Here is a 22,097-nt window from a genome sequence, read left to right on the forward strand (position 1 = left end):
GTGGGGTCAGATGTTTTGGCGATGGATGGGACTGATGAGGTTGGGGTGTGAGAAACCTTCGACTTAGTGATGTTTAGTGGTGGTGACCTGCTCTGCCTGCGTGGGGCAGCCAGGAGGGAGCTCTTGGCTTGGGGATGGGGGATCCTTTCCAGCAGCAGCTTTTCCATGGGGAGCATGTCTGGGCTCCATGCTGCTTGGCACAGCCATCAGTCCTCTGGGAATGACAGTAAAATAACTTCTAGATTAAAATGTGTGAATGAAAGGAAGGGGCAGAACAGTAAACTCCAGCAAAGATACAGCAGGTGTAAGTAAATTAAACTGGTAAGAACTTGCTTTAAAACCAGAAAAGCTTTGAAGTCTTTGTTTTTTCAAATTGATAACGGATGGAGTCTGTGCTTTCAAGTTTTTTCTTGATGGTTATGCAATTTGCAAATATTTTTGTTTAAAGAGATATGAAGAAATAACTGCAAGGAGTTGCACGTCTGCAAGAGCAGGAAATTTGGGCTATCAAATGGTGATGATATAAATGTAATCAAAGGTGGCACTGGGGCAATGGGAGAAGAGACCAGACCTGGAAGAACCCAGTGCAGGAAGGAAGAAGGTGTATTAAATACAGCAGGATGTAAAGGCACTCAGACAGAGGGAAGGGATCCAAAAGTGCACTTAAAGGAAATGTTGGGTCTTGAAAAGCTGAAAAAAAGAGGAGTACTCAGCCTTTAAACAGAAAAAAGCTTCAGCATGGGCTGCCAGGTGCTGTGCATCCAAGGTGTGAGTGGAGAAGGGAGCAGGCACAGGGAGGGAACTTCATGCCAGGAATGACTCTGGGAACAGGCTGGCCAAAAAAATGGAGAAGGCAGAGTCCCACAGGAGTGCCCAACACTGGAAACATCTTCCTTAAGAGAAAAAAGTTTTTCCAGTTGAAATAAAGATGGGGTCACCCCCATGGCTTCCTTTGAAGGAATGAGGTGGCTGGAAAGGGCAGGCAGTGAGTGGCACAGCAGGACAGGCTGGGAGCTGGCACCCAGACCTGGTCCCAACTGCAGGACAAGCCACCAAAGCAGACAGTACTTTTTTGAGCCCTTCTTCTGTCCATGCCTGAAGGCCTTCTAGAAACAATTAATCAGTCATTTAAATGTAAATTATTAGCATCAATATGAGGATGAGCAAGTCCCATAGGGCAACCACGCCAAAGCTTAGTGAGTGCTGCAATGTGGACTTTACTCACCGGTGCCCACGTTGCAGCCATCTGAACACCCAGGGGTGGAGGACACTGTGGTCGAGCCAGGAGGAGCTTTTGGGGATGAGAGATTCTGTTTTAGAGCAACAGCCAGCTGCGGGTGATCTGAACTCCAGCTGCGGGTATGTCAAGGAGATGGGGCTGCATCCTTTTCACTTTAAACCAGATTCGGCTGCATCCCCTTCGCTTTAAACCATGGAGAGGCCAGCCCAGCTGCTAGGGGCTCAGTGTTCCCATGCCCAGTGTGACACCTGCTCCTACCTCCCCCTTTTTTCCCCCAGAATCATGGCCCTCACCAGCGCCCTGCGCCTGTCGCTCGCCTGCCTCCTGCTCTGCAGCGCGGCCCCAAAACCCACCTGTGACCCCAGCGCCTGCACCCCGTGCCCCGAGGAGGACCCGGAGGGGACAGCCACCCCCACTGCTGCTGGCTGCTGTCCCCCGTGCCCCTCGCCCTGCGCCTGCCCGCCCTACCTGGAGAGCGACTGCGAGATGCAAGGCTTCGCCAGCGGCCGCGTCCCCGCCGGCCGCTCCTTCTACATCGACTTCGCCCGCAAGCTCTGCACCTGCCACCCCGCTGGGGACATCACCTGCGCCCCGCTGTGCCCTCCCCTGTCCCCCGCCTGCCGCGCCGTGGGCAGCCCGGTGGCCGACGGCTGTCCCCGCTGCGTCTGCTACGACGAGGAGGAGGTGGCAGTGCCCGCCGGCACCGTCACCGCCCGCGGCTCCCAAATCTGCACCTGCCCTGTCCACGGAGGGCGGCTGCAGTGCAGAGCTCCGGGAAGTGAGGAGTGAAGCTCTCTCCTCCCTGCTGGCTGAGGGCAGGGGAGCCCCTCTGGCTTCCTGCACCGTGGGGCATCCTCGCTGAGAAGCTTTCAAAGTGTCCTGGAGGACTTGGGGGTTGTTAGGGCTGTGCCGCGGAGCGCTGGGGAGATGCCACGTTCTCTGTCATTTGTAGGCCAGGGCAGAGAGTCTGTAGGGGGTGAGCTTGCTTGGTTGTGAGGTTTGTTCCACAGGGCTTAGGCTGACTGCTGCTGGCATGTAACTGGGGCAAACGCAGCTGTTTATTTATTTGGAAGATGATTCTGCTTTTGTACGTGTTTGTGTTTATATAGGCTGTTTGTATTAAACTCGCTGGATAAACTTCCTCCCAGGAGACAGGCTTTTGCTTCCTGTAATTCCATCGGGTTCCAAGTGGTGGGACCAAGATCAGAAGGCTCGCTGACACCTTCTCCAACCTTTTCAGGAGGTGGGAGGGGTAGGTGGGTTGGCACAGGGCTGTGTTCTTAGGAGGCAAAGCCCTCTCCCGTCTCCATCCTCTGGAGCAAAGCCTTGACTCACATGAGGATGGTGGCAGTCAAGGCTCAGTGCTCCACAGCCACCTTGATGTTACCCAGGGCTGACCCCACTGTCAGTCCCAGCTGTGTCCCAGTTCAGCAGGAATGCCCCAAAATTTACATCAGTGACTGTGTCCTCTGGAGGCAGACACAGGATGCAGGAGAACTGCATCTTCTGAGTGCTTTGACATGTATAAATATACACATACACATAAATATATCTACGTATAGAAACCACAGCTTCATCAGGCTGAGTTATTAACACATGTTCATTGCTTAAGGATTGAATAAAATCAGTGTTACCAATGAACTCTTGAAGACTTTACTGATAAGGATACACATACTTTCCTCTTGTGTTAGCTGGTGGTACATGGGCCACACAAGGCTCTCTCCAGCCACCTTGGCTCCAGGTATGACACATTAAATGTGTCCCCTGGATTGTTTTAATTTTCCTCTCTGCTGCTCTGTCTGATGCTGTTTGACTGCAAAAAACAAACCAAACCAGTGAGCAGATGGGATTCAGATGGAGAGTCAGGAAAAGGTTGGAGGAAGGAGGTGAATTTGGGTTTTGGGGCACAACAAGGGTCTCCATCAACTGAGGAGGGGACCTTAAGGATCATCCAGTTCCAACTCCCCCACCATGGGCAGGGACACCTTTCACTATCCCAGGTTGCTCCAAGCCCCATCCAACCTGGCCTTGGACACTTCCAGGGATGGGGCAGCCACAGCTTCTCTGGGGAATCTGTGCCAGGGCCTCCCCACCCTCACAGGGAAGAATTTCTTCCACATATCTAACCTAAATTTCCTCTTTTTCAGTTTGAAGCCATTCCCCCTTGTCTTGTCACTCCAGACCCTTGGAAATAATCCCTCTCCATGTTTTTTGTAGGTCCCTTCAGGCACTGGAAGGCCGCAATTAGGTCACCCCAAAGCTTTCTCTTCTCTGGGCTGAACAATCCCAATTCTCTCAGCCTTTCCTCACAGGAGAGCTGCTCCATGTTTCCGTTGCAGGGAAGGGGGTTTGACCTGACAACACTTTCCCCTCTGCCCTTCCCCATTCGGTGTAAAAATCTTAGTTTTTAGTGAGGTTAAAGCCCACTGTCCACCTTCCAGACAGACACCAGACATCCCACGGCACCGTGTCTGCCAGCAGCTCAAGAAATTCTTCCCATTACAGGTTTCTGATTACGTACTGTCCAGGTATTTACAAACAGCTGAAGGAACCCACATCCTGTATGCCCTTGGCTCTCTTGTGTGTCTGCCAAGAATTTAAGGGGATCAGAACGAGTTTGCAAGCGCAGTGATGGGTTTTGCAAACACAGGGATTATTCAGAGGGAGTCTCCTGACGGATTTGGAAAGACTCCTCGCTGCCTGGGGAGGGTGGTGGGCTGCCGGGGTTGTTTGTCCTTTGTCACACATCTTATCTGTCTCACTGCTCCCTGCTTTGTGTGACTGATAACCTTTGAGCGGGGGGAATGACCGACAGATGGGCAGCCCCTGCATAATATTGGGTTTGTCTCCTCTATCCAGTGTCAGCACGGGGACAATGAAAGAGTTATTGTTCAAATATCTCTGCAAAAAGGTCCCTGGCGGCTCCTTTGCAAGCTGCTCCTTGGAGGTGGTGCAGAGTTTCTCTGCTCTGCCCCCACCTCTGATGTGAAGATACCTTCTGTCTCCAGGATCTCTGCATTTCCTCACACTGAAAGCAGCAGCTGCATTATTTTACTTTCACCATGAACAGCACCAGCACAAGGAGAAAATTAAAAAAAAAACCGGAATGATCAGTCATCAGAATTCATTCACTTTAAATTTAATGTCCTGGGGTTTGGCACGCTTTGTTTGAATGGGTGTTGTCCTGGATTCTCCAGTATTAATCACCCTTGTGCTTGTCTACAATTTGGATACAGAATTTGCTGCTATTATTTGTATTTTTCCAGGTCGGATTTTCCCCAGTCTGGGCAGGGGTGTAGCTTTGTGGCTGCTCCTTCACATGGACACTGTCACTTTGCATCACAGCCAGGCATGTGTCTGCAGGGAAGGAGCTGTACATGTTTCTGAAGAGCAAAGCAACCCACAAACTCCTGTGCATCCCTAAATGAGTCCTGAAAACTGAAACAAAAGCTGAAATTTGCAGCTCCTAAAAAGAACTCATTTTGCATGTAGAGCAGTCAAATTTGAGGGGGGTTGTTTGTAAAAGGCCATTACTGATGTTTAGTTGTGGAAGGGACAGGACCTTTCTTCACTGTGTTAATCATAAAATGGTTGATTTAAATCGAAGCATGCTTTGGCCCTCAGTCCTTTTAACGTGCCCTCTCAGTTCCTGCCTCATGAGGCTGTAAAACATTAAAATATTCACTAATGAAACCCATCAGGAGGCTTCCTTTGGGCACAACTATGTCAAGAAGTTGAAGTGTTTGCCCAAGTCCTTCTGCCTTTTCCAACAACCAGAAGTGAATTCCTTAGGTGTGGTTCACCCAACAGCTTTAGGACCCCAGACTACATTTGCAGAGCCCAGGTGTGGGGGGATGGCTGCCTGCCATTTGTTTTTCCTTAGGTATTATGCTCTTAAATGACCAGAAATCCTAATCCGTGGCAGGTTCTGCACTGGTGATTTCTGATCAGGGTGAGAACGATGTGACAGAGGTTTTCTAGAGGACCCTCTAATTCAGTTAGAACGTTCCCACTCAGTGTTGGTAAGGACTGACTACATCTCCCTGGAAATAGTTTATCTTTAAAACTCGGGGGAAGGGATAGGGGTGGCATTTGACACTTCAGAATGTGTTCATTACAGGAAATTCTAAGCTGCCCTGACCTGCTGAAGGTGCAACACATTTATTAACCAGCAAATGGCACAAGGATGGGAGCTACACACACAAGTGCATTTGGGTTTTCATGATTTAATAGGGAGGGGTTCTGCATGTTTCCCTGAAGTGTGCATGCTTTGTGATGCAGAATATTAAAATGCACATTTCCAAGCCTAAGATCCTTTATTGGTGCAACACATCATAAAAAAGCCTGTATGTGACAAAAGTGACACCCATTCATTTGGGAAAAATAATGTACAAATTGTTTTAAGGCCAAAGTGATTTCAACGGGACAAGAGGAAATGGCCTCAAGCTGTGCCAGGGGAGGTTCAGGGTGGACATCAGGAAGAATTTCTTCACGGAAAGGGTTGTCAAGTGTTGCAAGGGGCTGCCCAGGGAGGTGATGGACTCCCCATCCCTGGAGGTGTTCAAGAAATGACTGGATGTGGCACTCAGTGCCTGGCTGAGGATAAGGTGGGGTTTAGTGAAACCTCCATGAGGTTGGAAGTTTTTTCAACTGAATTGGTTCTGTGGTGCTGTTCTGTGATTTAGCTTCAACAGTGTGCATCTGCACTGAAGACAGCTGTTTTTTAATCATTCTGATACTGCATCCATAGCAGCATCCACAGCTCAGTTCTCTAAGGCTGTTGGGCTTTTTCCAGCAGCTGGCTTTGAATCCTGGAGTGATTTGCAGAATCATTATTCATGGCTACTCACAGTTCAGAAGTTCAAGAGACACAAAAAAAGTCCGGGGTATGTAATCAAAGATTAATTGTTGCCAGTTTCCAAAGAAGGGAAGGGGGAAGGAAAAAAAACCCCAGGATAAGAATAAAAAACCAGTTGTTTGAAAGCAGAATGGAGGATCTTAGAGGAAAATTAATATTTCTGTAGCTGCTGAAAGTGTCCCTGTGTGTACAAGTGAGTCAGGAACATTATTTCCCCCCAGCATCTGAAAAGCTGGGAGAGCAGCACAGGCATTACCTAACAAATGCCAACCCAGTTCCTCAAAATCCCTGGAATTTTGCCATTCTGAGTTCCATTTGATGACGATGCTTAAAATTTTCAAGAGCTTTCAGGTCTTATCCAGCTACAGTACTGAGTTAAGAAACTTAATCAGAATCAGCCATGCAATACACAATTTTGTGTATTAAAAAAACCCCGAAACAACAGAAAAATTCTCTCTCCTTCCTGGCCTTAACTGGGATCCTGCCCATGGAATCATATATACTGCTAAATATCTTAGAAAAATCAGTACCTGCACAGTAATTGAATTAGTAATTATTGTAATTGCATATATCAGTAAGTCCCTTTGTCTTTTCTGTGTGCCAGCCCCTGCTGAGACCAAGGAGTCTGAATCTTAAAGACCAAATAGGGCCATGAACTGAGCTAGGCAGAAACGCGAGGAAACGTAATTTGATGAAAGTTAAGAAATTAAGGAAAGTATCCATAGTTTGTAGTTCATAGTGAGAGGTTGCAGGAGGGACACACACACCCCCCAAGATAAAAACGGCACAGAAGTCAATCACTGGTTTCTTCATCACAGAATCATTAAGGTTGGAAAAGTCCTCTGAGATTGAGTCCCAGCTGTGCCCGATGCCCACCTTGTCCCCAGCCCAGAGCACTGAGTGCCACCTCCAGCCCTTCCTGGGACACCTCCAGGGATGGGCACTCCAAACCTCCCTGGGCAGCCCCTGCCAAGGCCTGAGCTCCCTTTCCATGGGGAAATTCCTGCTGCTGTCCACCCTGAGCCTGCCCTGGCCCAGCCTGAGGCCGTTCCCTCTCCTCCTGTCCCTGTTCCCTGGCAGCAGAGCCCGGCCCCCCCGGCTGCCCCCTCCTGTCAGGGACTTGTGCAGAGCCACAAGGTCCCCCCTGAGCCTCCTTTGCTCCAGCCTGAGCCCCTTTCCCAGCTCCCTCAGCCGCTCCTGGGGCTCCAGCCCCTTCCCAGCTCCCTTCCCTGCCCTGGACACGCTCCAGCCCCTCCAGGGCTCTCCTGCAGGAGCCAGAACTGGGCACAGCCCTCGAGGGGCCTCTCAGTGCCCAGCACAGAGGGACAATCACTACCCAGTACGATCTGCATATTTCTTCATGACTACTAAAAACCTAACTTGAAAAATTCTTGGATCTTAGGAAAAAATTACCTAAATTAAGTTTTATTGCCACTGTCACATTTAGTATATGCATCAGTTTGTATTTAGGATTCAGGATCAACTTAACAAAAAATGTGCAAGGAATAATTTTCAGGAGTAGGTCCAAGGACCTCAGCTCCTGCCTTGTGCCAGTGGTGACACCAAAGTCCAGCAGAGAAGGTAAATACCCACAGATTTTCCCTGATTCCTTCACAAGACCTGGATCACAGCTCAGTTGCATCAGGAAGACAAACCAAGCTTCACCTGCAAAGGTCACATTGCTTTCAGATTTTAGGAGGGTATCTAAATGGTGATTTTTCATTTTGTATTTTAAATACATGACAGATGTAATCCCACATACCTCACACACTCTGAACTTGCATGGATTTATATATGGATAAATAAATAAATACCTAATATGTGTCCCAGCCTTACTGTTGGGTTTTTTTTTTTGCAGAATCCTCATTTCACACTGTGTGTGTAGTTTATTTTTCCTTGTTTTGAGGATATTGCTCTGGATTTTACAAAGAGAGTCATTTAGGAACAGCCCTAAGTTGCAGACTAAAGGACTTTGTAAACTGGTGCTCCACAAAAGCAAACCAGCTCACCAGTTATTTACAACTCATCTTCTGATTCCTGTAATGGCTTCTTGAAGAGAGGATTTATGTCTCAGGGGAATTTGAAACCATCCAACTAAAAATATTCTATATGGGACCTAATTTAGGTGATATAATCATATAATCACAGAATGGTTTGGGTTGGAATGGACCTTAAAGATCATCCAATTCCAACATCCCCTGCCATGGGCAGGGACACCTTCCACCAGCCCAGGTTGCTCCAAGCCCCATCCAACCTGGCCTTGGACTCTTCCACAGATGGAGCATCCATAACCTCTCTGGTCACCCTGTGCCAGGGCCTCACCACTGTCACAGGGAAGAATTTTTTCTAATATCCAGTCTTACCCTACTCTCTCTCAGTTTGAAGCCATTCCCCCTCGTCTTTTACAGGAGGGGGATTTTTTTGTTTGTTAGGTTGTTTATTCACTTAAGATTAAGGAAAAAATTGCTCCCTGCCAGCAGTGGAGTTAAAATTATTCCCATTTATATCACCAGGAGTTACTGGCACTACTCTCAGACACTCTTCTAAGGTCAGACAAAGAAATGATAAATACTCCTTTGTCTAGAACACAAACTACTCAGTGATACACAAAATATGATCCAAAATCTGCCCTCCTCCCTTCTGGAGACACACATGGGTGTCACCATGCCAGATGTTGGGGAAGAGACAGCAGGAATAAATAGTGCTCCAGCAGAAGTAAATCCAAGAGCACCCACGTCTGGTTTCATCTCTGCTGAGCAGGACTTGCATGCTGGATGAAAGGAGTTTGAGATTCTTGCTTGAAAAGAATGTTGTAATAAAGGAGCTGCTCATTTTCTGAAGATTTCTGATTTAGGAGAACATGGTAATTTTAGAAATGCACTGCAATGTGGTTAAACAAGTTAAGCCATGGGATTTGCAGAGAGGAAGTGTTTTCAGTAAGTCACTACCATATATGCTTGGAACCATTACTGGAAGTTTGATGTCCATGCCATTTTAATTAATAATTTTGAAACAACAGCAACAAAAACCCCCACCCAAAGTCACAAGCATTATGGACTATTTACCTGCTAATTTTTTCTTTCATCGAAGCTGCTCCTGCCTTACAAAAGTGTAATAAAAATCCCCACACTGGTAAGAACTAGTAAACATTTTTCTTCATTTGCATAAACAAGAAACCCCAAACAAATACAAAGGCCAAGGACTTTCCCTGGCCAAGAACTGGTTAAATAGTTTAATACTATGCTTAAGATTTCCTGAAAATGTATTTGTCTTTCAGCCAAACAATACTGTTAAAGCAATGTAAATGCTTTGCTTCCAAAATGTGCTTTTTCTGTTCACAGAGAGCAGCAGTGTAAAACTAAATCATCCATGAAGCATATTCTCATTTTTAATTTTATCCCTTGATAGATCAGTTGCTTCAAAATCCCTTAACAACCAAGGAAAGAAAAGTTACAGGGTTCACATTTTAAAGACTGTCAACTGTACAGACCCAGTGCTGCTAATCCATGGGCACATCGTGGGCCTCTTCCATCATGACCTGAAACACTGGGTTCTATTCACACCAACTGTGAATCTTCATGGGTGTCTACAAGGTTGGAAAGGCCTTTTCCTGCCTTCTCACACCATGCTTTTCTCCAGCAAAACCAACTGTGACCACTCAGCAGGTCCTGAAGAACTAAGTCACAGAAAAGGAATGGATTTTATATTTCCAGGTGACAGGAATGAACAAATCTCCTGATTTGGGCAATCACTGAAAAGCACATCAGTGCCAATTTCACTGCACTTTGCACTGGACCATCAGGTTACTGTAGGACTTGAAAATTAAACAACCCAGAAGGTCTTTGAAGGAGTTTAGCATGCCAAGGGCAGGGGAGGGAGGGAAGGAATCCACGCTGAGTTTGAGTCTGGCACAATGAACCTGCTTTTGGCCTCAGCTCCAGAGTGAAGAGTGAAGTGTGTCCAGCTGATGGTTGGATGGTTTGCATACCACAATTAAACGTGCATGTTCATGGATATGCTGTTTTCAGGAGGTGGTGAGAGTTTGAATTTATTATTAGGAAACCAAAACATTTCACTTAATTGTTTAACATGCGAGATTTTCATGAGGGAACGAAGGTTAGTTACATTTCCAACAGGATTTCAAAACTACATTTTGCCTATTCAACTCTAAGCCAAATGTGAGGCTAAAATGTTGAAGAGACTAATCAAAGGAACAGAAGTCAGAAAGACAATAACAATACAGTACCTAAAAATGGGTAATTCACACATTTTTGACATTTGTGTCTTGCATAGACAAATACTTATTCATTTTTTTTCTCCCAAGACGACTCAGCTTCAGAAAATAAAATGTTAAATCAACTTTAATTACAATTAAATGCATGTGTTCCAATTTTTCAAAACACCAGGGTGTTCTGGATTTTTGTTTGTTTAAGTGCAACTCTCAGCCCTTGGAAAGGCTTTGTTTCATCCTGTGGGCTGCCAAGTTCCTAAAGTCAGGAAGGTGAACTGATTCTTCCAGAAACAATTCCATGTATTATTTCACAGATTTCACAGAACACTTTGAGTTGGAAGGGACCCACAAGGAGTCCAACTCTCCAGTGAATGGCCCACATGGGGATCAAAGCTGTGCCCTTGGTGTTGCTGGCACTGTGCTCTGACCATCTGAGCCAATCTCAAGCCAGGAGCTGGGGTTTGAGCCACGTGTGCTCCTACTCCACTCGAATTTCCATACACCTAAAGCCACTTTGGAAGCACAGGAACTGGGAACTACAATTCCTCACTGTGGGTCTGCCTTCTGGCCATATTTTGAACATCAAAAAAAAAATTTGTTGTACCCCAGGTCAACATGAAATCCTGCCCTGCCAAGCCCTTCATCCATAGCCAGGTTTCCACTGGAAGAAGACCCAGGTATGCAGGCAAGGTAGAGCTGGAGGGCTCCCCAAAAGATTCCTGACAGAGATCAGGTACCAGAAAAAGGTAAATGCAGCCTGATATGGATCCATATGGAGCTACCCTGAGGTCAGCAGGACTCCTCTGTGACACAATATCCAGAAGTAGAAAAGTTTCTGCAGAGCCAGAGTTGATTCTGAGTATTTTCCAACGTGATTTTTGCTTTGTAACAGTCATTCAGAAACTTATCTGGATTGTTTTGGAATTGATTTCCTGAACTGCAATGCTTCCAAAGTTTAAAAAAAAAGCCAACAGAAAATTGCCTTGCCTGTTCCAGGAATATTGAAAAAATTGGACTGAGAACCCTGTTTTGGGTTAGATTGGAAAAAAAGAAATTAAAAGTTTCAATAATTGTATTTGCAGAAGAATCACATTGATTCAAAAAACAAATTAGTTCTATTGCATATGAATATGACTTTAATTGGGGGCAGGGAGGGAATAATACATGGACTTGAAGTTAGGTCCCCTATAAAGACTTTTTAACTCATGTAAACATGTACCTTTCCTGAATGGTGAAGCTTTGCTGAAAGCAGCAATCTTTCTTACACAAGGAAAAAAAAAAAAAATGAAGGACTCTACTTGTTTTTTCTTCTTTTAAATCATGAAAAGAACAAGCACTTCCCTGCAGTTCACACCCACTACAGATTTCTCACTAAATTGAAAGAAAAGGTTTGCATTTCATATGTTAAGCAATACTTTTATAATGGTGAAGGCTTTTCAGTATTAGGAATTCACATCCCTATATTTTTTTTTATGTTTCTAATCTGACAGTGAAGCTATTCCATATTCCCCTTTAGTAGTAAACTCTGTCAACTTCAGGTATTGATAAAGTAGCTGAAGACAAGGTCACAAATGTTTTGAAAGAGTAAAACTTCTGCTGCATGTGAGGTGGGGGGAATAATAATTAAAAAAAAAAAGCTAACTAGAAAATGGCTTCTTTCTGAAAAATAAACTTTCAGAAGTTTGCAAACCCTGAGGCCTGGTTGTCCAATTGAGTTTCCAATAAAACCCCCAAACAAACCAACAAATATAATCTGCTACAGAATGGAAACTGTGGGGGTGATGAAGCACTCTGGGAATTAAAAACAATTAAAAACAAAAATACAGAATCTGTATTTAAAAACAAAAATACTCAGAAACTCTGAGTTCCAGTAATCCAAGATGTCTTTTGTAGGGGCAGTAGGCTGAATGTTTCCAAAGGAGCAGGATTTGTACATGGCTTGTCTTTTAAAGTGTTTTGGGATCAAACTGGATTTGACAACAGCCTTTGAGAAAGTTATGCTATGTCAAAGCCTTCCTAATTAAACCTTTCATTATTCATTTCCTGTGCTGTTTAACAAACACGGCTCATTAGTGGCAAAGCAGAGAAGTCAGAAGAAAACAAATTCTTTAGAAATCACCAGTCCAGTGGAGCAGATCATTACAGCACTTGAACTAAGGAAGATGCTCTGCCAGGACTCGGTGAGAGCCAGAGCAGAAACACCTCTTGTGTTGAGTAAAAACCATTAAAAAAAAATATCTACCAGTCACTGAAACTCCTGTTATTCTCCATGTATGGATGGCAATGCCACTGACATTTCTTCCTGAAGTTTTTCTTCCTACCACCTCAACCTTGCCTTGGAAGACAATCTGCCATGACCAGCTTTACATTCCATCATCCTCCTGAAATCAAGGGGACCTAAGCACGTGCCTGAGTGTTCTGAGAAGCAGAAATTAAGTATTCAATTCAATATTTGCATCTGCCAAAGGGCTTTGTTCAAATACAGTGTCTAAAGAGTCTAAAAGCTACCACCTTTCTCCCTGTCATGCTAGAAACACACCCAGACTTGGTCTAAATCAGAGGGAAGTCCTGGCACTGTGACAAATGGACAGGGACAAAGGAGGGTGTTGATCATACCATGAGGCTCTTGAGTCTCTTATTCGTACTCAACAACGGGAAATACAAAGTTCCAAAAGCAAGTGTTCATGGATAGACAATCACAGACTTCAAACTTTGGGAAAATAAAAGAAATGAACTGTTACCACAACAAAAAAAACACCCCCAAAACCAAACCAAAACCCAGCTGTTTTAATCACCAGCTCTTCGTTTTTTAAATGACACACAAGGATTTCCTACTCTAACAAAGCCTGCTGTATATTCTGGTAGTAAACTTCAGATCCGAAGAAATTTTATATAAATCCATGTTATATTTTTCTTTTTGTATTAGGGGAAAATATTTCAAATGCAATAAAATAGCAGAATTCATGACTGTATAGTAGGCAACTTTTCATTTTTTTAGATTCAGTTGTACAAACTATAAATGGTTAAATTTCTCTAATAATTGGAAAAGTTGTGGGTATTTGAACTTACTTACCTGAATACTCATTTAGCAAATATTTTCAGATACAAGTCTAGATACAGAGTTATGCAATTTGAATATTAGTTTACACATAATATAAATCAATGTTTGACAATATCAAAATCCCATCAAACAGTGGGCCCTTCTTATGCTATTATCAAATATAGTATATCACTGTGGGATAGCTGAGAATCATAGAATGCTACTGTAGGCTTGTTTATTAAATTGGGTCAATTTTCAGACCTTCCAAATAGGAATACTAAACATTTATTTTTCCCCTCTGGAAATTCTTTTTTTTTTTTTTTTTCCTCCTGCTTAATACAGTTGTCATCCCAATTTCTAGTGAATTTATAAAAATATTTTTTTTATCCAATAACCCCAGCAAGGTAAAAATAGGAGTTTTTATAGCAAATGATAAACAGGCTCACGGACTATGAGAGAAACTAAACTTATTTAAACTGCCATACATTCTCTACTGAATCACACATCAACAGTTTCTTTTTATGTGTGTTGCTGTCCACCTCAGACTAGCAGTTTTTAAGGTGCAGAAGCATCTTTCAAATATATGCATCTAACTCAATAATCAAGTTTCACACACTAGTGTCACATGCTTTAAATTTACATCACCTGCCCATCAAAAGCTGTGTTAAATAACAGCACTAATTGAAACTGCATAATTCATCAGAAACTGCAGCACTTCCAATTCAGAGAACAAAGGGGTGCTTACGTGGTTCTTTATATTACTAGATATAATTTTCTGAAATAAGGAAAGGAAAAGAAACAAACAAAAAAACCCCACATTTGAAAGAAGTTGCTGCACCTGCAAAAACACTCTTTAAGCTTACTATGAAATACAAAAAAGTGCACCCTTCTATATCTACATATAAAACATATTAGAAATAAAACTTGTGTAAAATGTTTGCTGTGCAAACTATAAAAAGTCAGTCAGTCAGTCCATTCTTTTTCCTAAGTGTTTTTCTCCACACTCTTGCTTCCTACTGCAGAGAATCGCTGTTATCCAAGACCAGCCCACTGATATTTGTTGTCGAGAGGTCTCCTCCGTCATCTTCACCGCTGTCCACAGACTCATCCTCGCTCTGGCCTGCCATCATCACCTGCTGCACAGCCAGGGTAGCACCATCGGATGACAAGGACTGCAGACTGTCTACATTCATGTTGACTGGAGCTGTGATGGTCACGACAGCACCTGCAGAAGCACAGTCACAGCACTTCAGCGCCTGCCTTGCCTTCTACTTATACATAACAGAGCTTGTTTCTAATCAACAGGAAGGAAACTTAAGGAACTACATTAAAATAGAAGTTCTATAGGTTGTCAAATACTTAAATATCAGGAAATGCCAGAATTAGGTTGGTCAGGAATCTTAAACTTTGTGCTGTGAATCTTAAATCTGTGTTTACAGCAATTCCCCAATGAAGTCATCACAAGGCCATTTCTGCAAAGCATTCCAGCTTAATTCATTGCAGAAAAATTGGAGTTTTCACAGAGATTCAAGGTGACTTAAATGGATAAAGCTGTTGTCAGATCCAGCAGAGGCTGAGGGAAAAGTTGTTACAAATTGGAAAGAATAAAGCACCAGGCAGCAGGACAGAAAGGATGATCCTGAGATTAAAACAGTTCTTTATCTTTCTTAAATTAAATCTTTTTGTTTGATCTGACGCTGAGGAAGTAACTTCAGTCGAAGTCTTTGGAGGCTCTATGACATTTTTCTGCCTCTCATTGTTTGGTTTGAACCACATGAGGCAGATGTGGAACTGCAGATCCTCAGCCATGAAGCTGAAGCTGCTCATCCAACAGGACACTCCTGACCTGTGCACACACACTCTGAAAGAATTTAACTGTACATCACAGTTGTGCACCCTTTGTTCTGTCATTTCGTAACTTTTGAAACAAAAGCAACAGTTTCTCAACATAAATTCCATTACAATGTGCTTCCTTAAACCACAGAAAATTGTTAGAGGAAAAGTGACACATTTCTGCTATGTTTCCCCAGATTAAAACCACATTTATACTGAAATATCCAGAAGTTTCCCTCCCGCCAGAGGCATCAAACCCTCCATTTCCCTGTCAGAGAGGAATTAACTTTATTATCCGTGTTTAGGCAGCTCTCCTCACCGTCTGACATCGTGAGCTCGTTCGATTGCTGCTGAGCAACTCCTGAGGCAATGGAGTCAGGCCAGAACCTCTGGACTGGTCGGTTCTGGGCTGTTTTCTTCTTTGTTTTTGGAGTTTCAGAACAACTGGAATCCAGCATTGGCTGAAGAATTCGCCTTCTAGCATTGATAAACCTAAATACAATCGAGGGCAAGGTAAACTTAGGACCTTGGGTGCAAATTCCCTCTATCACACACTCACAAAGTATGCAGCAGGAAAAAAACCCCTAGGAATATAAAATCTATCAGCTGGGGTTCACATTCTTTTTAAAGTGTAGAACCACTCCTAGAACACCAGCATCCTTTGATTTTGGTAAACTAGCTAAGAAAGCACTTCTGTCATTTTGCAGCTAACAGCATTTTTTTCCCCCACCTCAGAAGGAAAAATTCTCCAGACAGCACAACAGCTGTACACTTCAGGATCTCATTAAAAACTAAGCACCAGAAAACTTGCTGACAGCCCATCTCAGAAAGCTGATACTCCTCTCATTAGGGTTCACCTAAAATCTAGCCCCTGCCCAACCTGGCTTGTTTGGTCTGGTTTCATTTACACCCTTAAGCTTCTGTATTACTTATTTTACAGGCTCCCTGGCTTTCCAAGGGCTGGCTCCTGATCCAGGAGACAACAGCAAACACATTTTTTCAGATCTGTCCTGATTCCTTTTAGTCCTCTGATTTTCACTTGCTTACTTCAGAGTGCCAATTGCTGCCCTTCCCCTTTCTGCTGGTGAAAATACTTAAACTGAATCAACTTCAACACAGTGAGCTGTGGCAAGGAGCTGGGTCTGAGGATATCATCCCTAAATCTCACAAAACATATCCAGGATCCACCTTTACCTGCAATGGGAGGAAATCAGGTGCAGCTGGTAGGTTCCTAAGCTGAAAAGACAGCAGTCAGAGCACAGAGCTACATGACCACATGTCACACAGGCATAGCCACCCTGTTCCACTTTTGGAACCAGTGTTCTGTCACTGTCTTGACTATTTCCCCCCTGGACCCCTCCACAGCCTCACACCCAGTGTCATCTTTGAAATCTGAGGCAGATCCCTGAGGGACTTTGCTGCAGCAATTTTAGGAACTGATGCCACAAGGTGAATAGGACACGTGTCAGCACCTTCCCTCCTCTCTTCTGCAGGGCAGGTGTCTTATCTTACACCTCCAGGGAAGATAGGACATGGCAAAACATGCTGAACACCATGAACTGGTGTAGTTGAGGAACTGCCTCTCCATTCAGACATCACTGCTCAGGAAGGCATCCTTTGATACAAGAGCAGAATCTGTTACAGTAACTTCTTAAACACCTGCAGCCATCAGGCCACTAAATGCCTTTATACTTCAATTTCTTTACTTGCAGAAGAGACATGAGAGTACTTCCATCTCTCTCAGCACTAGAACAGGACACAATTCCTTAATGCTGCAATGTTTTCTGGAATCCTTATATAATTTAAATGGCATGAGTATTATTGTACCTTATAAAAATAAAATGCTTGTGTGCCAGTGCATAACTCTTGTATTTCTATACATATTTTGTAACATATGTAGAATATGTAAGTTCAACTCCAGATGTCCAAGTTCTATTCCTCACTATTTCTAAGCTAAGCACGTGGAGACAAGGACAGATATTAAGTAAGGGCTTTGCTCTTACCAATTGTTAACCTGGAGTAGTGTCAGATTTGTTTGTGCTGCAATCTGCTTCTTCTCATCCTCTGTTGGATACGGATGCTAAAGAGGCCAAAAAAGCAAACAAAAAAGGCATAAGCTTGTTTTTCACCTCCTCATCAAAAATCAGAACTCCTTTATTACATCTGATTAAAGATGGTGGATTAAGGCCACCTGACTCATTAAAACACAAACCTTATAAACCTCACAAACTTTTATAGACAAAAATAATTTAACAAAGAGTGCTTTGCTACACAAAAACTGATTTTATCCTCGAGAGAGTCTATGGCACCATGTGTAATTCAGAAGGAAAAGCTTCTCATGGCTGACAGTCTTTATTAAAGAGCGTGATCCCTGGGCAGCACAGCATGTGAGCAGCTCTGATTAGTTCTGCTGGCCAGGGCAGTGTCATATGAGAGAACTGAGGAGCACTCTGGAGTTAAATAAAGCTGCTCTGAACTGAGCAGATGAGCATGGGAAGTAACACAAGAAGTGCACACGCAGTTTCCCTGGATCAGTTCTCTGCTGCAAAACAGTTGTAAAAGGCAAAATATCAATCAACTAAACATTGTAATAGCTTGAGACCCATTTATCCTTTCAAGGTATTCCTGCAAAGGAAAGACAGCTGAAAGCACAAGCAGATAGTGACACACTTGGTACACATCAGAAGGATTGGAAAGGAGATAAAGACAGAAAATTTGAAATTTTCCTCTGTCAAAAATACTGCTAAAACATCACAAAATACAGGTGGAATTTCTTTTCCTTGTGCCATGAACCTGGGTGTAGAGAGCATTAAGTTCCCAACACAGTGAAATGAAGAAAGGCTCCTTGTAACTGTATTTATTGAGACCATGAAGTACAAACATAACATATTTATTAAAATATTAATAAGAGTCAGCTAGCATTAGACTGTGGAACTACTCCAAATGACTCCAGGGAAAACTGAACTGAGATTCCATAACTGACAACAGAATAACTTCACCTTGTTTATGAAGCAAAATCATAAGAGACCACATGAAAGAGATACATAAAACTGACCATGCTCAGTCCTTACCCCTATGTGCTGAAAGAGCCAAGATCTCATCACATTTGTAGCGTGCTTGGGAAGAACTCCTCTCTTATTTTTTGATGAGCCATCATCTTGATGCAAGATGCCTAGATCTTGGTTTAATTGCAACTGGAGCTGCACATGTAATTTGAGAAGAATTAAGGCAGTTAACATAGTAATGGCAGTTCTGTATCAGTGAATGAACAACTCATTTATAGAAGGAACAAAAAGAAATTAGGCTTGAATATCTTGAATATACTCACTGTGTGCAAACACAACCAACTATGGAAGCTGTAAAATATTACTGATTTAAGACTTAAATGGAGGACAAAGTAAAATTAATTATTATGCTGGAGTTGCAAACAAACATGCTAAAGGTCCTGCTAAATAAATGCATTAAATTCTCAAAGAGCATTAAGATCTATACAGTAGAACCTATAATTCACTTCACAAAACTCATACTACTTCCTAAATACTCAGATTTCTTTCTCTTTGTTTTTCACTTCCTATGGATTCATCAAATCATTTGCACATTGGTTATCTGAACACTTGGGAATACATTCTTAAATGCTTATGCTGAAATAGAAACAAACATAATATAAATTGCATGTAAGATTCTATTTCAGACAATTGCAACTGAAATAATTTTAAATCAGGTTTTCCAGACAAATTGGAGCAATTTCTTAAGCCAATCAATATGTAGGAAATGAGTTTTAAACAAGGTTTAGGCTATCAAATTACTACAAATATATATTTGGAGCACATTTTAATTTCCAAATTAATGTCTTTCATTCTAAATAACCTGCTTGCCTATGGAGGCTTTATAATGAACTTTCAATAGCTTTCCCACAGTATTTTTCCCTACCTCCACAGCATTCTAAAACACTGAAAAAGAAGATATTGAAGAAGAATTTTCTGCAGGTGACCTTTGCATAAGTGGGTTTGGAGACTCCTACTAACATCAAGAGTAGTCACAGATGTACACAGAAGGTCAAGTCCTTTTTTTATTTATAGGCTAGAGGCATTATTTTCCTCTCAGTATTTTTTTTTTTCATAAAAGCTAAAAATCCCCATTTTTTTCAAAATCCCTTCAGTCCAGGAGAGTAATTTCACATATTTCTTTCTGAAAGGTGTGTGAGGACAGAGCTGTCTGTATTCCAGGGGAGAACATGGGTGAGTACAGATATGCTCCTGCCAATTAAAAGAACACTCTGTGCACACTTTTTTGGTTGGAAGGACAGAATAAGGAAAAAGAGAAGCCAGTGAGTCAGTGATTACCAACAGATTTTATGCTGTGGAGATGGGAGCTCCTCATTCGCATTTTTAATGAAATCCAGATTCCAGGAAGATTTGATTTACCACTTCCAGAGAAAGCTAGCAAGGTTTTCTGTACCAGAAGACGGTCTTATTTTCATGTTTCTTTAGTTGTTTCTTTGATCTCTTCAGATCCAACTCTTTAAAGCCTCCCTCAAAAGAGTGCTGGTCCTTATATTTTAGGGTATAAGGAGCAAAAATTAAAGATCTCCCAAAGTCTTAACTGAGTATTTTGAAAGTTTTATAGAAAAATGTTTCTCAGAATAGATAAACTCTGAAATACATACAGTTTCACAGTACTAGTGGTTGCCTTTGTGATAAAACCCCAAATTTCTCACAACAGCAGTGTGGCACCTTAATGCAATACATTAAATCTATCCATAGATTCTATCTAAATAAATTAAATCTATCTATATAAACATAGTTCAATGATTAGAAGAGTTTTACATTGAAAAAGTGTTCATTTAATTCAGAGGGGTTTTTGGTTTGTGTTGGTGGGGGGATTTTGTTTGTTGGGTTTAGGAAGGAGATTTTTTTTAATTTTAGTTTGGGGTTTTTTTTTTCATTCCATGTCCCTACACTCTTCTGGCACCAATAAAGGAAGACAATTAACAGGTAGGAACTCTGATGACCTGTTGTGGCAGGTAACTCCCACAGCAGAGGCCTCACTAATTTACCATTAATTACTCTTTCTGCCAGTGTGTCAAACTTAAACCAAAACTCTAAAAGCACTGAGATGTATTTCCACCCAGAACACCATTCTGTGGAGCCCATGAAACAAACCTGCGAGTTCTGGATCCGAATAGTCCCAGGTGACAGTGCCTGTGTCACCACTTGTCCTTGTGGAGTGACCACAGTGACTGGCTGATACACTGTCCCCCCTTGAAGCAAAACAGAAACACAGATTATGGGGAAGAAAAAGCCCTTCAAGTATTATTCTCTTTAAACACATCAGCACTGCACACCATCCAAGATTTTTGATATTATATCAATTATTCTCTTCTAGTCAGCATGCAAGATGTGCTCTTTGCTACACTACAATTTTCTTCCATCCACAAAAAACTGTATGAAATTTGATTTTATTTCCCTGTATTTTAGGCATTCCAAATCTATTTTGAAAGGAAAATGCCATGATTATCAGGCTATAAAGCAGTTCATCACGTTGTTTTAACTGAGTTAGGTCTTCAACCAACAAGGGTCACAACACCAAAATCACACCTATGTGTGGCCAGTGCTTAGGGCAGGCAGCTGGGTTTGATTTAAAACCTTGCTGAGAAGTAAGATAAAACATTTCAGCTCAAATGTCATTTCCATATAACGAGGACAGCAAGGATGTCACAGACTTGCAGGTGTGGTTCCAAACTCCAGGGAGCATGAGGCAGCCAACGAGTGCAATGGTTTAGGCAATGCATGTTTTTGTCAAATAGAATTACTCTTTTTAAAGGGGAAAAAAAAAAAAGGAAAACACCACAGTCTGTGGAATGTCTTTTAACAAATGTAGTGTTGCACAGAAAGATCTCTTAATATTACATATGTAACTGCCACTCCCATAGGCATACTCGCTATACACATGAATTAAATAAACATTCACAAACCAGTAGAGCACTTGACTGTATTACAACAACTTTTCAGGTATTAAAACACATTTATAAAAGTATTTGTGTAGTTTTTGTAATAACTGTAAAAGAAACCCAGATGAAGAGCAAGGTGCCAGTTGTTTTTGTGTGTCATACCTGCTACTGTTGCCATAGTTACATTTCCCTGCTGCAATGCTGATGCTGGCACCATGATCCCTTGGGGACTGAGTGTGCCTGCAATGGCACTTGGAATTTGCTAGAAAAATAAAACAATTAGTTGCTTATATTTTTAAAACTTTTTTTTTTAATGTAAGGAGATCAAGCATGCTTGTGTATTTTTATAATTTGTATTATGTATTTTTGGCTCTAAAATACATTTGGAGTTTACCTTCAAAGAGAAAGATACCTCATTATCTACATTGACTTCCTCATTATCACTAACCATTACCTTTGAAAACCCTCACAAAAAGCAACTGTTAGAAAAGATGCAAAACTATCTTGAGAAATTTTAGTTCCAGGTCTATAAAGAATAAGAGAAACAGTTTCCAAAGGCAAGAGGGAAAAAGGACAAATGAAATGACCCTTGATGCTCTTATTACAAGCATCAAAGCTTTAGAATTTTAGTTATTACCTTAATTCCTTCAATTTCAACATAATGCATTAAATATTCAATATGTTTTATTCTGCTCAAGATAGCTCTTAATCAACTCTGAACATTTAACTCTTACACATTTCCTTAGTATGTATGAATAATCTCTTTTCATTGCAAATGCAAAATAGGTCCCTCTTGTCTCTACAGAAAACTGTAAGAGATATACAGAAAAACTCTTTTAAAAGCTGTTTTTGCCTGATTTTAGAATCTCCCTTCCACACTTCCAGACACCAAAACCTAAATAAGGAGTCCAGAAAGTGAAGTTTAAAAGTCATTGGGGCTTTTTT

The 22,097-nt window shown here is 42.2% G+C and overlaps 1 protein-coding gene across 5 annotated transcripts in view; it reads right to left on the reverse strand.

Annotated features, from left to right (window-relative positions):
* Window positions 1–10,119: 10,119 nt before the first annotated feature.
* Window positions 10,120–22,097, reverse strand: part of PKNOX1 (PBX/knotted 1 homeobox 1) — a 39,035-nt gene continuing 27,057 nt past the window's right edge. For all 5 annotated transcript variants that reach the window (XM_082278713.1, XM_082278709.1, XM_082278711.1 and 2 more), the window contains 6 exons: window positions 21,315–21,414; window positions 20,365–20,462; window positions 18,274–18,402; window positions 17,206–17,282; window positions 15,522–15,694; window positions 10,120–14,594 (listed from right to left, as the gene is read on the reverse strand). In XM_082278713.1, the coding sequence (XP_082134839.1) occupies window positions 14,383–14,594; window positions 15,522–15,694; window positions 17,206–17,282; window positions 18,274–18,402; window positions 20,365–20,462; window positions 21,315–21,414 (789 nt within the window). In that variant the 3' untranslated portion in view covers window positions 10,120–14,382. The remainder of the gene's footprint in view (window positions 14,595–15,521; window positions 15,695–17,205; window positions 17,283–18,273; window positions 18,403–20,364; window positions 20,463–21,314; window positions 21,415–22,097) is intronic.

Source organism: Coloeus monedula (genome assembly GCF_965178545.1).
Source record: "Coloeus monedula genome assembly, chromosome: 3".
In the NCBI taxonomy this organism is placed as follows: domain Eukaryota; kingdom Metazoa; phylum Chordata; class Aves; order Passeriformes; family Corvidae; genus Coloeus; species Coloeus monedula.